We start from the raw sequence: 17,896 nt of genomic DNA, 5'->3' as shown, positions 1-17,896 counted from the left end.
TATATTGTCAATCTTTTTTGTGGCAACGTAATTTCTGCAATTTCTTGTTTATAATTCTCGTCACAGTTTTTTTAATTTTTTTTTGTCACACGTAACAGAAACACGAGAAGAAGCCATTGTTATTGATTCTGCTTTAATACTTTTCTTTCATCCCTTTTATATTCTCTCCTATACATTTACTCCTGTGCTCTCTCTCTCTGCGCAACGTTTGTTGCGTCTTCGTCATCATGCGAGAGACCGACCGTTCATTCATTCACCTATTCGGGCTGGCGTTCATTCATTCATTCATTCGTTTAACACTTTTGTGCCACGCGGAGATACGGGTCTTCTGTCGCAGCGCTATGCGTCTGGGAACCTCTTTAACTGTTTTGTATAACGAGATTAGTCTGAATACGCGTATCTCAGTCTCTCGCGCCGACACTGACGAACGATAGAATTTAAAAAACTTTTTAATTCTTTTTATTTATCTACTATAAAAATATGTAATTCTAGGAGCTTAGGTAGCATCTTAAATTAATAAATAATTTGTTAATTTATCTTTGTGAATTTGCCTAAATATTAACGTGCATTCAAAGAATTATAAATTGCATTTAAATATGATTTTTCTATATCGAGATATATTCGATTTTTCAGACAAATGTAAATTTACAAAGGTTAAAAGAAGGATATATTATAATGGGACGCTGGAAAAAAAGTGTAGACAATAAGGCCTAGAAAAGTAACTTGTCAAGAACAACTTGACTGTTATCAAGCTGGTTTAGCTATTTTCAAGAAGGTTGAATCAATATGTCGCTTTCGCAAGAGTTATCTTACAATAGCCCGACGTTCAAATATTAATGTATACCTGGACATTGATTCATATTATGACGTACGATCTTAAAGTACATGTAGACAGCAAGTTATAATCGTGGTTGGTCGATATGTAGACATGCTACATTCAAATTTCATATGACATTACATATATATATATGTGTGTGTGTGTGTGTGTGTGTGTGTGTGTGTGTGTGTGTGTGTGTGTGTGTGTGTGTGTGTGTGTGTGTGTGTGTGTGTGTACGCGCGCGCGCGCACTGACTGACATTCTATTTAAATAAGAGAAACAAGACAAATTCAATTATATATATAATATATCTTTCTTTTATTCAAATACAATGTCAAACAGCCTTTTAATTTATATAATAAAAATTTCAGTTACTACTGCCAATGTAAGTGTTCGTAAAATATCTATTGAATATTTTATGCCTACAATTCCTATACAGTACCGATTCACATTTAAATGAAAGATATTAAAAAGGATTTGTTTCTAGTTACGAAAGCTTCACGATTACATTTATTTGTCAATTAATTTTACAAGTACGCTTTAATACATATTTGACTCAAAGTATATCGCGCATGCATCATTATTTAACTTGTTTTATTTTATATATATCTGTTTACGTGAGTAAAAGTGTACAATAAATTTCTTTTCCTAGCACAATCGTTCATATAGCGGTGTTGTTCATTTAACAGTTAAATTATCGTCTCCTTTACATCGCGTTGTTCATTCTCTTCGAGACTGTAAACGCTTATGACAATTCGGTCAGTAACGCGTAGGTGTTTTCGCGAGTAAAGACGAGCGTGGTCGAAAGCCCGCAAAGTAGTTCAAGCTGAGAAGAGCCAATAGCGAGCGCGTAATCGTTGTCAGCATGCGTGAGGAGGTGGTGAAGAGACATACGCGGTGTTGCGTCGCGTCGCGTCGCGTCGCAGCATCTCCTTAACTCTTCCTCCGCGCTTAAATAAATTAAACGAGTCATCGCGCGACAAGTAGGCTCGGTGTGTTACTTACATAGGTCTTACACGTGTCTTACGTCATTCGCACGCGTGGCCGAAGAGAACTACAACTTCGTTCTCTATCCTTGAATCTTGCTCAAAATTAGCCGCAATCAAAGTGCCACGTCAACATCCCCCCTTTGCCCTCTGCTTAACGACGGCGGCGTTTCTTCTCATTCTCCTTCCATTCGTGGTTAAGGAAATCGGCGAGACTTCCGTCGCGAATCATCAACCTGATAATGAACTCGGTGAGTCAGTCGAGAGCGAACAGCTATCGCTCGAAAAAAATTCGATCGTCGTGAAATCGATCTCGCCAAACAATTCGATTTCGCCAAACGAATGAAAGAGAACACTTTCCGTAGTCTGCACAAATGAAGGTCTAACGTCTATTCGACTTTGATTTTATTACGACTGTGTATAAGACTACAAGCTAAACCTATTATTCAAGATTGCGTATACAAATTAGGTATTATTGGAGTGTATGACTATATTCTCATATAGAGATTAAAACAATTGAATATATTCAATGAATATATTCAATGTTGTATAATTTGAATTAAAAATTACAAACTGACCGTTATATTATATAATATTATATGTTATCACTTCAATCACAAGTGGAGCAGTATCTTAAAAATGCCGATGTATTAAGGAACCGACGAGAATATAAAAGAAATGTAAAAAAGCACTTGTACAACGCAAATTCTGATTCTCAAATCGATGCGTGATCTTTTCTGTCGCGGTATATATATATTCCTAGTACTCGCTCATACAAAACTTGACGATGTAAGTAACGTACAACGACTACAGCGAGATCGAAGCGTGTTTGGTAAAGACCGCAGATTAACCACCATTGCATTCGGAACGCATCCCTATAGGCTAGAAACCAGCCTCGCCCCCGGAGCTGAGGGTGCGTCTGCTCTGCTCGAGGGTGAGTCTCGTATATCGAAACGAAACCAGTCTTCCCTCTCCTTCGACATCGACATTGCAGTGTCTGTAGACTCCGAATGACGTATCTACTCTAACTCCTCCCGTCTCCCCGCTCGCCTCACCTCGTCTCGTAGCGTGATATATAAAGCGATGAAAATAATGTAACGCACCGCCACCAAAATCTATTGACACGCCACCCCATGTGCACGCATACGCGCACACACTATCCATTCATGGGTACGTACGTGTGCGCGAGAGAAATGAGAGTCGCGACTGGTTGTCGAGATCGAGATGTTAGAGAACCCCTCTGTAAATAAGCAAGATGGCGATGTCAAAATAACCGTAGATAGGACCATAAGATACGGTCCAAGTTTCTGCTTAAAATACGAGAAAGCATATTTTATTTTTATATTTAATTATAAATGATTAATATATTTAATTTCATTTCGCTCTACTTATGCAGACTTATGTGTGAAACGTTTGCTTTAAATTCAAGTCTCTTAAAAACTTTATCTTTTATTTTAAAATCTCTCTTATGTTAAGTTTTTAGAGCGAACGTTTTCAAGGTAGCATTTTAGATATAAGAAAATAAACAGATTTTAATAGTTTTTATACATAATCTAATTTGCTGTCATTTAATTTAATTATTAATGCTATTGACATATCAATAGAATACAGATTATATATTGTCATATTTGTTTGCATTAAAAGTAAAGTCACAGATGATAAAACGGCGAGCAGAAATGTGCAAGCAGAGTAGAGGCTAATAATGTAATCCAGTAACGTAGTAGCCATAATACTATAACGATATACATATATATATATGATCCAGATACTAAATAGTTGAATACAAACAGTTCCACGAGTGCTTTCATTTCACGTCGACCATTGCGGGCGCGTTTGCGCGAATAACGCTGACGACATCGACAATAATGTAATAGCGCAAAGTAATTCAGCGAGTTACCGACTACTTACTAAAACACCAGGAACACTTACGAACTTTACGCGCCTTGCACGTATAATTCCCTCTTAGCAAAGCAACATTAACGTCTAAATATCTGCCTATAAAAAAATTGTTAAATAAATGTCAAAAAATGTCTGTAATTTATAAATAACAAGTTTTAAAAAAGTAGACTTGTGTGAAATTAATTTTTATTTGTGTTTAGTTTTTATTATAAGGAAATAACCAGGTAGATTCGCAAAATTACACATTGAAAATATTTAGTTGTAAATAAACAAACAACACACTAATCAGTTATTTCATTATTGACTACAAGAAAAGAAATAATTCTATCTATATGTATTAAAATTATTATTTTAATGTACCAAATATTAAGTTCTGTAATAATAATCAATACAACATCAACAAACTAGAATAATTTTGATTTATATTTGGCAAATATATTTATGAATTATACATGCCCCTTTGATACTCTCGCAATCTCTCCTTTTCCCCCCTCCCCCCTCACGTATATTTATCAAATGCAAAACTCTGTAAAAGCGTGATGCGACGTCGTCATTCGCTAAACGCATCACGCGTTCGAAAAACTAATACTTGTAACGATATCGAACACCTATGCGACACGTAGAGAAGCAACAACATGCGTGCCGTAGACAACTTGCCACTTGTAGCAATTGACCACGCAAGTGTTTACCGTCCCCTTCGGGTTACGTGACGCTATGCGACGTGATTTCGCCTTACTTTAAACATATCGTTCGTTGTTTCACAATGTGTAAATGCAAATAAATTGTAATTGCAATAATATAACTTAAATTTTTATAATTTGAATAATGCAACTACCTTATTTTACGCACTGTTTACCAAGTTGAAATGTGTGTCGCATTAGAAATACAAAACCTATTTTGCAATAATCCATGAATCTAAAGAAACTTTCGTCGATGACTTTGCAAGGGTCGTCGATGTGTATATGTATAAATCATGTAAGCACTTATTATTGAGATTATGTTCAAAATTTTAATCCTTTCTCGATTAAAACAAAACGCATAATGTTCTCAACTGTTATTACGGCAATAAACTTGAATGAATGAAATAAACAAATCGAGAGAGAAAGAGAGAAGATGACATTCGTTTTCTTCTATGGGTATATATTACGGGGATGTGAAGCTAATAAGATTCGTGTGCACCAAACAAAACGCCGCGTTAGCTACTTGAAAATATAAGAATGCTGAGCACGTCTGGCGGTGGGCAGGCCGCGCGGGTCACAATCCCATCTGCCGATCCTAACCGGTCTCTTTTCCTCCCTCGTTTTCTCTTCGGCCCTTCGGACGTTTAAACTCCGGTTAGACATACGCGAGCGCGCGCCATTATCTTATTTACGCCTCATTGTCTCAATGTATCATACCAATATCGCGCCTGTTCGTACCGACCGGCAACACGCTCTTGGACCATCAGGGTGCACGTGAATCTACCGCGCTTATACCGCGATTTGTCTGCCTTTTTCTTTCTATCCTGATAAAACTCGCTTGCAAAAAAGTTCATTAAGGTCAAATCACACTAACAATTGCCGATTGGCGATTAGAATAGAATATTGTCTAAACGACAATTGCTAATATCAATCGACTACTTTGCTTTGATTGGTTGAAAAGTAATCGCCAATGGTCAATCACAATCGCAATCTAATCGGCAATCGCTAATGTGATTTGGCCTTAAGACAATCAAGACAATTACGACGTGTGAGTTCTTTTACTTCTATTATAGTATTCTACTTTTCAGTATTTCAAATTCAATGGTCCTGAATTTGATCTCTAAAGTATATATCAAATTTTTCTTTTAATAGAGCTGTAAATATTTTTTACATGTACTTAAAAGTGCAACATTCTTAAACGCGATACATTAAAATCTTTTTTTGTTTAGAAATCTCGATTGGAAAATGTTTTGCCGTAGAGTGATTCATCTTTTAGTTTTCTTCATTTTTTATTGACATCTTGAGGAGAAATAAGAAGTTTACGTTTGAGAATTTTGTCCTTTTATCCTCGCTAGAAAAAAAGTGATTGCAAAGCCAAGAAGAAAATACCGCAAAGGATGTTGGGACGTAGTTTATGGCTATACTGCAGCACTAAAGCAATTTTGCAGCGATGACCTCGTTTAATTCTAAACGTTGTATTTGTGTGTGTATGTGTTATTTCAAACGAGTTAAACCTTTATTCTATACTGTGTTTTGACACTCGACGGGTTCTGCTTGTTAAATTTTACGAGCGGTCATGACACGCAAGATCTATCGATTTGAGAAGAAAATCTGTTTCTTTTGATCGAATCATCCCGGGAAGAACAATGTTAATATAGAGACAATAAATACTGAAAAAAGATATGCGTAAATAAGCTAAATTGTTTTGAAATTTCAATATATTTAAATAATGTTTTTATCAACAAGTAGGTATGTAATATATTGTTAATTGATCACAATAAAAAATAAAAATAAAAATAAAATGTAAAAAATAAAATTTAGGTATATAAATATATTACAATATACTGTACAACATTGAGACATTTATAGTACCCGTCGAGATTTAAATTTTTTATAAGAGATAATCTATTTTAATTTTGTATAAATTAAATAACACATTGTATGACGATCTATTCGTGGTGCGTCATAAGGTAAATATTAATTACGACACGGAATTTTTAAAAAAATTTCAGACATTTATTTTGCTGACATCATATATATGTTTCTCATAGGGATTTATCCTTATTGATCTCTATATACATATATGTATAATATTCGTAATATCTTTAGCAACAATAATTTTTATGTACACATTATAATAATAACAAGCTGCGAATGACTATCTATATATAAATCCGACTATACATAATTATCGCTTAATCGATGCTGTACATGTTAGGATCACCCAAAAGAGATCATAAATAAAATTCTATCTATATAATTACATTTATATAGTTTTATACATTCTCATACTCATTATACTCTGTGTATTCTTTAATATCTCGAAATTCGCTGAGATTCAATTTCAAGGTTCATGTTTTGGTAAAGTTCTATCGACAATATCGTTAATAAACGAATGTTGTCGTTTGATATGATATTTACAGGAGAAGCATAATATTGTATATATACGAGAAAAGATATGTACAAACGGGGACGAATTCAAGTACAAACCGAGCGTAATTATACAAATTGAGTACAATCGCTGGTATTCGCATCGGGAATACTGAAATCGCGAAAGGATTTCACACTTTAAATACTATACTATTTAACATATCGATCAATTTTTAATTCCTCTTGGAGAAATAGATTTCACATGTAGCTGCAACTTTGTTGCTAAAATCGCGCTGTTAATATAATATAGAAAAACAAATTTACAAATCTTGAGAAGAAATTTAGTCCAGCTAAATTCATCAAGTTTCATTGGCTACATTCATATATAAAATAAAATTTGATGAAATGACGAAATTTATACATGCGCGGCAGGGAGATGAGATCGTGCTGCACTTCCTGAAGATGGGCGTTTTTGAAACGATTACGATTATATCGCGATTCAGCTTTGTCGGCCAGTGAGAACCGTGATGGGTTTTAGAAGGAGCTGCGGCGGACTGTGAGGAAGTGGTCTCGATGGCTGGACAGAATTGCAGACGGTAACCGGCGGCGAATGCGGAGCCATTGGCTCCGGACTGCTTCCGGGCGAAGCCGTACTAGAGGGAGGTTGACTTAGAACTTGAGGTGTTTGACCGAGGTGATATCTGGATTGTTGATGGAATATCGACGCCGGTATCGGTGGTATCGTAATAGACCTTAGGGTACTATAGAAATCTTGATAAGGATTTCCCGTAGGCGAGATTCCGGACGTCGGAATGCTGATGCCGCCGGGATAGCCAGTAGGTGCTGCTTGCAGTAATCTTTCGACGGAGAACGCTCCGTGAGTCGGGGGTGCCGCCGTCGCTGGCAGAGGCTGCGGTTTGCAAGGCAAGTTTGTAGCTTGCGACGACGTAGTCGCCGCTCCAGGCAACAAACTGGCCGGATATCCGGCAGGGGTGGTATAAGATCCGGCGGTGACTGGAGGATACGCCGCAACGGCGCGATGAAGACAAAGCGACGAAGGTAGAGCGTAGAGCGATCCCGGCCATCCCGGCGGCGCGTAAGGCGTCGGATAAAGACCGCCGAGTACGACGCTCCTTTTGAAAGCCGCCAGTCGGGATCTGGAAGCCGCTGTAGTTCTACGTCGGAGTTTTCCCGTGGCACCCCCAATGAACACGTCCTCGGAGCTTGGGTCCAGCATCCAGTAGTTGCCCTTTCCAGGATCGTCATAGTGGCGAGGTACCTTGACGAAACATTTGTTCAGAGATAGATTGTGCCGAATGGAATTCTGCCACCCTTGCTTGTTGTTCTCGTAGTATGGAAAGTGGCGCATTATGTACTCGTAAATGCCGTTCAAGGTGAGTCGCTTTTCGGGGCTTTGTCGAATGGCCATCATGATTAGCGCGTTGTAGCTGTACGGTGGTTTCTCCGCCTTCTTCTTGTCCTCCGCTTGTTCTTTCGAGTCCTTTTGACTCGTCGGACTGACGGACGTTGCACTCGTGGAACAATCCAAGGGTGGCGTTTCTGCGCCACCACCAGTAACATCGAGATCACTACAATCATCGCTATCGTCAGCGGGACCGATGTCGGAAGAATCCGACTGGCTGACCGACGGCGCAGGGGTCCCGGCACACGCTTCGGGTAAGATGCTACGAATGCTGAAGTTGCTTTTCAGGGCAGCCCGTGGCGGCGGTGAAGCTGTCACGGTATGCTGCTCGCTCGAACTCTCCATATTCACCATGCTTCGAACCATGCACCGTTTTTTTTCCGCCGTTTCGTCGCAACACCGTACGTACTCCGCTCGCACTTGCAGATCAGATAGGCGATTGCACCGTACCTACCTCTCGTCACATGTATACGTTCACTCAATTTCTATATACATTTCGCTCCTACATTTTCTCCTCGTTTCTCCAACTAACGTACATGCACAACACACCAACAAACGATCGTTTTTTTCTTTCGTTTTTTATATGCGCGCACCGTGCGCTCGCTCTGCGCCCTGTCTCTCTTCTCAACTTAGCGAGTAACGTGAAGCGTTAAAACGTCCCCATCGAGAAGCCGCGCGTTTCTGACGATCTCCCCGCCGGGGATGCTATTTATACCTGGTGCTCGGATACGCCCACTAGTAACGACGCGACGTACCTCGAGGGGCTCGCTGACCAATCGTGATGGTAGCGCACTAGCACCCCACCAACGGTGTTTGCATCCAATGTTTGACAGCAAACAATGTCAGCGATGCGGAGCCACGGCGAAGGCTGGGATTTCGGAGGTGGCAGACGCGGCGCCGAGCGATCGCGCAGCATAGTGGGGAGCGCAGCCGCAACTAAACGTGCATCCCCGCGTGTGCAAACAAATCCAACGCGCTTTACCCACGTCTCTACGCGCCATGTCCCTCCTACGGGATTGGCACGTTCTTGCACGTCGAGCACCGCGAGAGTTGCAACACAGGACTGGCATAGGCCATAGGGAGAGAATTGTGTACGGCGTGCAATTGTATTCGTATCTTTCACGGCGGCTGAAACTTGCTTCAATTTTCATAACGTTGTCGAATATGGAAATTATGCAATGGGGACGTCTGTTGCACAAAACGTCGTTCGTACACCTGGTGTCATCAACTTTATCTTTGATTTCAGCGTTTTTTAACTGACGAATGAATGAGAGACGCGCTAACAAACTTGAGCCATTGACCTCTTGCGCACGTGCAAAATAAATATCATTCTTTTGACAAGTTTATAAGACATGCAAGTTGTTAGATTATTATTATACGAATTTAATACTTTATATTGTTTCCCTTTCTCTCTTTTTGTTAGTTGGTAATTTTTTGTTTTCTATCTACGCGTTTTGTATCAATGATAAATGAAGAAAGATAAAAGATGAAAATGCTAGCTTATTATGCGATTAATAACAAACAAAAAACAAATGTCATTTCTCAAGCTTAGAATAGAGCTTTATGATGCGGTTTTCTATACATACATATAAAGAAGAATATTTTCTTTTTAAGTAGCCTTTAGCGGTTACATTTTTCACACAAAAGTGAATTCTTAGTGAAAGAACAGCTTATGACTAATTGTAAGTATAAGTTGAGACGACTATAAGTACTTTAAACGAATTAGCTATAAAAAATGTTTGTTTCGTCACGCTGAACAGGGTTAATTCAAAAATTTGTTTTTCTATAGAAAATTGTTTGTTGTAATTTCGTGCGGTTTGTTGCTCTCTTTTTTTTCTTATGTTTATTTGCAAATACAGTTATAGGACACTTATTGTTAGTTGAATAGTTATAGCTTTCCTAAAGGAGTTCTTTTCAACTGCAATTTCATTATTGGAATTTTTTGTCGTTCTTTGAACATGGTTAATTTTTGTAAGGAAAAATATATTTTTTCCTTTTTCAGAATACCCACTAACTTTTACTGATGCAGAGGACATTTTTATCTCTTTATTAAAATCTAGTCAGAAATATCATTTTCAGAATAACAATTTAATAATTTCAATAAGACCGCATAATACGACCCTATTCAGTATTCCCGATGCGAATACCAGCGATTGTACTCAATTTGTATAATTGCGGTCGATTTGTACTTGAATTCGTCCCCGTTTGTACATACGTATCTTTTCTCGTATATGTACGATATTATGCTTCTTCTGTAAATATCATATCAAACGACAACATTCGTTTATTAATGATATTGTCGATAGAACTTTATCAAACCTTGAAATTGAATCTCAGCGAATTTCGAGATACAAAAGTATACACAGAGTATAATGAGTATGAGAATGTATAAAACTATATAAATGCAGTTATACATATAGATAGAATTTCATTTATAATCTCTTTTGGGTTATTATTATTTACATACGCTCGCCTAAGCTATGCGTTCTTCTTTATTAATGTTTATATAAAAATTATTTCGAGTATAGTTATTTATTTCATAAGTATTAAATTTTGATAAATAAAATGAATCTATAATTAAATATTTATATCTAAACTAATTGTTTTTTAAATACTGAAACATTGGCAATTGCGCGCACAAATGTTACAGTTTTGACAGAGTAAAGTGTACATTTTTTTAAGTGGTGTAACAAATGTCGAACGAGAAATTATTCGATTTCTCCGCTGATCGATCGAACTGAGAATGATTTTTGATAATGGTAAAAATTTAATGTTACGTAACGAATGTATTTTTCAAAACATATAGCAAAACGTACACACACGAATGTATTAAGCACCCCCGTATAGATGATTACAATAACATTTTGTTTCTGATTTAAAAGATTAGAGATATTAGTGATATCAAGAATCAAGGCAATGATGTCATTATTTTTATATAAGAGGCTTATACGACTTATTGTTATAATGCATATTTCTAACTGACTTAATATGTTATATATGTATATATATATGTTAGGTATTAGAATTCTGCAAATTTCTGCAAATCTACATTCAGAAAAGAGATGAAAAATATGATTATTTGAGCACTTATTTGTTCTTTTAAAAATAATAAAAAAACTTAAAAAATGTAAACTTACATACATATGTACATGTTTTTAATTTTTAGGGGATTTTCTTTAAAAATGCATAGAGAAAGTCTTTCTTTTAATCATACGTTTGCGTAAGTGGCATCGATCTAGATTCTAGAAAATTATTAATCAATTATTGGTCAATAAGATCATAACGACAAGAAGGCTGAATCAATGGAGGCGTATAAGAATGAAGGAAGCAAAAGGCACGTGACAAACGTGAACCACGAAAAAAAGAAAAATCGAAAAGAAGGTTACCGTAGGTTGCCGAGAAAGGACATCGGCAAAAAGCAAAAGGCATTCTTTGAACCGCGGATGACATCTTTATATGCGTTGTTCGGCTCCCCATCGTGAAAATGTCATCACCCCATGGCGATTCGTAGATTTAGTTGCATCCCACCGCTCTTCTTCTCATGGTATTTCCATACTACTACATTTATACAATCTATAGTGAGAGTTGTAAAATAAGATAAATGTAAATATGAATTCATTTAGTTTACTAAAGTTATATAAACCGTCTCATAAAAATTACATAACAATGTAATATATGTCAGTAATTATAATGGTTATTAATAAGAAAGAAATATAAAAGATTTATCATATACATTGATTTATATGTCTGCTTAATTATATTTTGGTTAAACTGTACCGAACAAAATTGTTTAGTTGGTATAAATAAATATTTTTGTCATTTAAAATTCTTTGACTCAGAACAAAGCAGAAAAAATATATTTTGCAGAAACAATTAAATTTTTTATCATACATATAAAACAAAATATTTGGTTGTTGTTAAAAAATGCTTTAACTAAACAGTTTTGCACTAAATTTTTTCCTCAGTATAATTTATTAATTCCCAATCGGATTATAAGAAATTGCACAATTTACATTTGTTTACTTCTAGTTAGTCTATAACTTATATTTAATTTCTGCATATTTATTTAATCTTAGATTAAAAGATTTTACGATCTTTACGTATAGTATGTTTGTCATCTGTCTTAAGACGACCACCAATGAAGCCGTAACAGTTTAAACGTGACGAATTTTATAAGTTAGAGGTACTTATTACGTGATTATCGACACACCTTTTTCGAAACTTTAAAAGATCACCATTTCCATTATTATCCCCTTTACCTCCCATCTTGCATGGAAAATCGCTTTTCCAGCACGGCCAGCATAACACGACAAAGCGGTCTTCCTATTATTCTATTCTCTCAGTGTATATATATATAATATATATATATATATATATATATATCATACAGCTTTTCTTACAATGCGAGACTACAAAAGCGATTCGTAGGTATTAAAAGTAAACCAATAAACGAATCTATTTGTTCAAAAACAGCAAATTGTTGATATAATGATGTATGTCTCCATCTAATATCTTTCCCACGGCAATACTATGCGGAATATATTATGACTAATATATTGTTCAAAAGAGATAGGTATTGGATAAAATAATTTCTTACTTCTGTGAATTATTAGCTTATTACTTTACAAAGTAACTTTTGATTAATAAATCGATAAAGAAAGGTTCCTGAAAAATAAGAAATTGATGTAACCTAGACGAAAGAATTAAACTTAATATATGATGTACATATATGTATAATAACATTACGTATGTGTCGCGCATTACGTAAATTAATATAATGTGATATTAATTTATAGCACATAATTTTTAAGAGTATCTTTGCATCAATTAAAATTAAATTTAGCAGCTGAAAAGAGTTGAGAGAAAATCATTTTACACAAAATTTTGACATTTTGTACAACCAAGTTGACATTTAGCATTAATTAAAGAATGTGATTAAATGTGACGTTTTTATGCCAAAAATTAATTTTTATTTATTTTAAGATTATTCATTTTCAGAAATGTAAAAAAAAACACTATTTTTCTTGAATTCGATTCGGTCGAAAAAAATTCTTCTGAAAAACCAAGATATCTTTTATGGAATCGAAGTCTTACAATTCGATAGATTGAGTTTCATCTATGCCTTGAACTCTTAATCCTATCGCTCTTTCTTTTCACATCAGTAGAGGCGGCCATTCTTCCCGAAGCAGATTAAATATAAACTAATCTTCTACAGTCCAATTGTGGAAACTAAGATCTGACAGAGATAATCTCCGTGGCGATCGTATTAAAATATCGACAAGAAAAAAGGTATAAAAGCAGAGAAGAGAGGCTACTTGCAGCAAAAGTCAAAGTTAGTTTGAAATTTTTGTATCCGAAATCACGAATTTCTGAAATTTATTGGCTATTGCACAATAGATATTTAATCCTAATATGAATTGTCAAATTTAAGAAGATTCAATTAATAAGATCATTATGCTCATGTATAAATGTGCGTAAATCTGTCTCCAAATTACTTTACAAACATAAAGTTTTTAATATATGTAATATACACAATAAAATAAATTTCTTTTATAATCTAAATTGATTTTGGGAGAAAGAAAATAAATTACTTTTTGGTTAAATTCACGTATCGCATAAATGATTATTATTTCTTTCTTTTGTCTGTGTGTTATTTATAGTCTCAAACGATATAAAAGATATATTTTTTTAGACCGAATACCTTTTCCTTTTATTATAGTAAAGAATATATTCAAAGATATGCAATGCTGCAGCGTAATAGTGACAAAACAATTTTGAGAGAAATTAAAAAATATCCCGAAAGTAATTAGTAACTGCAGTTTATTTGAAACAGTCAACGATTACCGATTATCGCGGATGTCATAGTTGTCTGACTAACACTCCATGTATCGATCTATCAACACGCAGATTTTTAAAAACTGATCTCGGTATAATACCCGAAAATTCCTGAACTTTCGGATTAGACTCTTTTTTTCTTATTTTCTGTTTATGTAATTTGATTTACTTTAAGAATTAGCTGCTAAAAATAATAATAATGCGCATGGAAATAATTTGTTGTCTCGAGTCGTTAAGTACAAAGCAGCGTAGATTTTTATCGGAATTAGAGAGGATTTTTGTCTTTTTGTGTTCGCAAGGCTAGAAATTAATCTATGATAATTAGATAAATCCTTTTGAAACTTGGCGTTAAAATTTATAAATCTTTTCTTTATTCTTATTCTAAATAAATATTTGGAATATATATTTTGAATTATTTAAGCATATTATACGTTAACTTTTAATGTAACAATAAAACGCAATATTTTTTAAACAAATTACATATTAAATATGAAATTACCTATTGTTTTAATTGCTTTATAAAGTTTGAAATAAAAATTGTTAATTAAACATTGGAATTAACAAAAAAATATGCGTAAATATCAATAATGCAATGCATATACCTCTATTATTTTTGTGCCAACATCATTATTATTAAATGGGAATTTTTATGGAAAACGAGAGTACAGGAAAATGTATGAGTCCTCACCAACCGTATATAGTCTTTTTCGAATTAGTTATTATTAGAATAACCGTGTTATTTCTAATAATCAGTATGTTCAATAGCCAGCGTAACGAAAAGATTAAATCGCACAGCTCATGCAACGATGCTTATTAAAATTCACATTGCAACAATGTGAATTTTTCATATTAATCAGACAGTGTTGATTTCACACCAACATGATGAAAATTATATAGCATCCATGACACCCATATAGACGATAAAATTCACACCACTCTAGTGTCAAAAAAATAACACCGATATTTTTTGAAGTGCATATTAGATTTATTTTATATATTGTTTGCGTTTATTAACTTATTGAAGAAGAAAGAGAAAAGGAGAAAGATAATGAGAAGAGAGGAGCAGAGGAAAGAGGGAGGGGAGGGAGGGAGGGAGAGAGAGAGAGAGAGAGAGAGAGAGCACTCACTTTCAGAAGTTAAATAAAATTCTATTATACGAAGTAAAATTTATATTTATAAGTAAAATATAAATAAAACAAACTAAAGAGAGGAGAGATAGATAAATGGGAATCTAAGAATTTAGACTCTTCACCTGAACAGGTTAATTTGAACAGATTAAGATAAGTATTGACATACTACTAATGATTTCGGTCTGTGGGCCACACTAGACACTTAGCTTTGATAAAGATGATTGACAGACAAAGCGCTCAAAAAGAGATGATTCGTTGAGCGCTATGAAGCGATTGGATCTAATGCAGCTGCCTTGACGAAAGAAAGGCAATATTTGCACGCACAAAAGATGGATCATAGAATGTCGTCCGACTAACTGATTCAATTCACTCAACGTCCGGCAACTTCTACGTATTCGATCAAAATGCCATTTATATGTATGTAAAAATATTGTACATACATATGTATATATAGAAATTTCTAAAATATTGTATTTTAATTTGGATAATACAAAACTATATATATAGAAAAAAATAAAATAGAAATGACAAATTATAATATGATTGTTATTATACAATCATATAATTTCTGATTTAATCGCATCCCTTGATTCGATCGTATAATTATCATCAAATGTACTCGTGGTAGCACATATGGACGTAAATGTTGATATTTTTTCCCTGTTAATTCTCAACAAGATATTCGTCGTTACCAAGCGATAAATTGAAGTATGTCGATATATACCGATACTATAAAAGTATCGTTTGAGTTTTACAATTTCATTCTATCTTCATTAATTTGCCTACTTACATAAAATATGTCCCGCATATAATGAAAATATTGAAGGCGAAGATCGCAACTCTTCGTAAGGCGACATAAAAATGTTGCCACTAACGGTCCGATTTCCCTTGCTTATATATACGCGCAATATAAATCTAAGTAGCTATACACGGCTGAGCTATAAGGTTTCACCTTTCGCAGCTCGGAGGCGTCGATAATTGGCGTTCGGTTACATCGATAAAGGGATAGTGTGACGCGGGTTTTTTTTCGCAGGTTATGTCCATCGTCACGCTCGCGACTGGTATCAATATTTATAGCGCATCATTAATTTCAGAATGGATCAGCTTCTCTTCGATATTGGAGATTTTTTCTTAATTAATACGCACTTGGTAAAATAAAAAAATATGTATTAAATTTTAACTAAATACAATAAAAGTAATAACAAACATCTATTTAAAATTAATCTACATTTATAATTTGCGTAGTACACATATTTCAAAAATAGCACAGTCATGTTTTACAAAAGTTTCATATATTAAATGTTACCACATATTATTTTAATTATCGTTTGTGTGCGTGTGTGTGGCAATCTTAATATGATTTCTCAAACATAATAGTTTTACAAGATCGTATTTGATTCATCGACATTTATAATAAAACTACAGTGTAAATCGATACAGATTAATTTTAATATAAGTTGGCAAATTTGATATAAAAAAAGTACTATGCGATGAATACGCAAAGTACTTTTTTTATATCAAATTTGCCAACTTATATTAAAATTAATCTGTATCGATTTACACTGTAGTTTTATTATAAATGTCGATGAATCAAATACGATCTTGTAAAACTATTATGTTTGAGAAATCATATTAAGATACTCTAAAGATAAATCTAGATATATGTATCAATGATATACATATGTGTTTAGTTTATTTTATTTTCTCATTACACACACACACACACACACACACACACACACACACACAACATTAATATTATCTCTATAACCACGTTTCGGAAGCTAGTGGCAAACGATTTGAAAGCAAAATTACCAGTGCAGGTTATCGAAACAGTGTGTTTTTATAACGAACGCGAGAGTCTTTAGACGGTCTCGTAATCTGATACACGTACACACATAGTAGATGATATTCCAAGAGATCTGCTTTTCTTCATACGCTTCGACACAACGAAGCACTGTCTTCGATGTCCTGAGCGTTAATTAAGTACGATCAATGTGTGAAGAGAGAGAGAGACATATACAGAAATTATTTTATTGTCAAATTCTTGTATATATATGTTAATAAAATCAATCTTATAGCATATATTGTCATTAAGCATCGTATTATTTAATAAGAATCTTTTACTCTTTTACTGGATAGTATTTCAACCAATTCTTTATGACCATACCCGTTCTTTTATAATTTTAGTTTTATTATTTTCTTTAGTTTATAATATTAACGCACATCCAGTATTTAATCGATTTACAGGATAAATCTAGATGGCAATGAATAAAATTTAAAATTTAATTTTATAAGCATTAAACAGCAATTATACTCTGAAATATAATTTTGTTAAAAAATTATTTTCAAAAATTTATCAATTTTATAAAATTATGTATTTCGTAAAGAGAAAACATTTCAACGTTTTGTGCTTGATTCAATGCTTTCCCTTGCTAAGAGGACTTCCGTAAAGTGTTGGTCTCAATCTCAGAGTCACAATTCACACCTGCGGATTCGTTCCAACACCTGGAAATTAGAACATCAGCGAAATTCATTCGGTCCGATGTCCGGCATACTCGCCGAGCTTTTACATCTTTCGCACGCGGCATACATTACACGACCCCTGAGGAGTACAGAGTGATGGATTCATCCGGAATAGCCGGTGGAGGAGGCACGAGAGCACAACTCCTGGGGCGTGAATACGTGGATGATTGAATAAAGAAGAAGCCACCGATGAGTTGGTTTTGTACGATTTTTGCCTTCTATGAAGTCAA

At 34.6% G+C, this 17,896-nt stretch overlaps 1 protein-coding gene and 1 pseudogene across 1 annotated transcript; one reads left to right on the top strand and one right to left on the bottom strand.

Annotated features, from left to right (window-relative positions):
- Positions 1-6,376: 6,376 nt before the first annotated feature.
- Positions 6,377-8,852, bottom strand: LOC105451995 (fork head domain transcription factor slp1-like). The gene has a single exon (XM_011692753.1). It carries the CDS (start codon positions 8,539-8,541, stop codon positions 7,252-7,254), a length of 1,290 nt encoding a protein of 429 aa, XP_011691055.1. The 5' UTR covers positions 8,542-8,852; the 3' UTR covers positions 6,377-7,251.
- A 25-nt stretch (positions 8,853-8,877) lies between these two features.
- LOC105452013 lies at positions 8,878-9,247 on the top strand (annotated as a pseudogene).
- Positions 9,248-17,896: the final 8,649 nt, after the last annotated feature.

This window comes from Wasmannia auropunctata, unplaced genomic scaffold, assembly GCF_000956235.1.
Source record: "Wasmannia auropunctata unplaced genomic scaffold, wasmannia.A_1.0 LD336039.1, whole genome shotgun sequence".
Lineage (NCBI taxonomy): Eukaryota > Metazoa > Arthropoda > Insecta > Hymenoptera > Formicidae > Wasmannia > Wasmannia auropunctata.
Note: the sequence above shows the minus strand (reverse complement) of the source record. Positions and strands in the feature narration are given on the sequence as shown.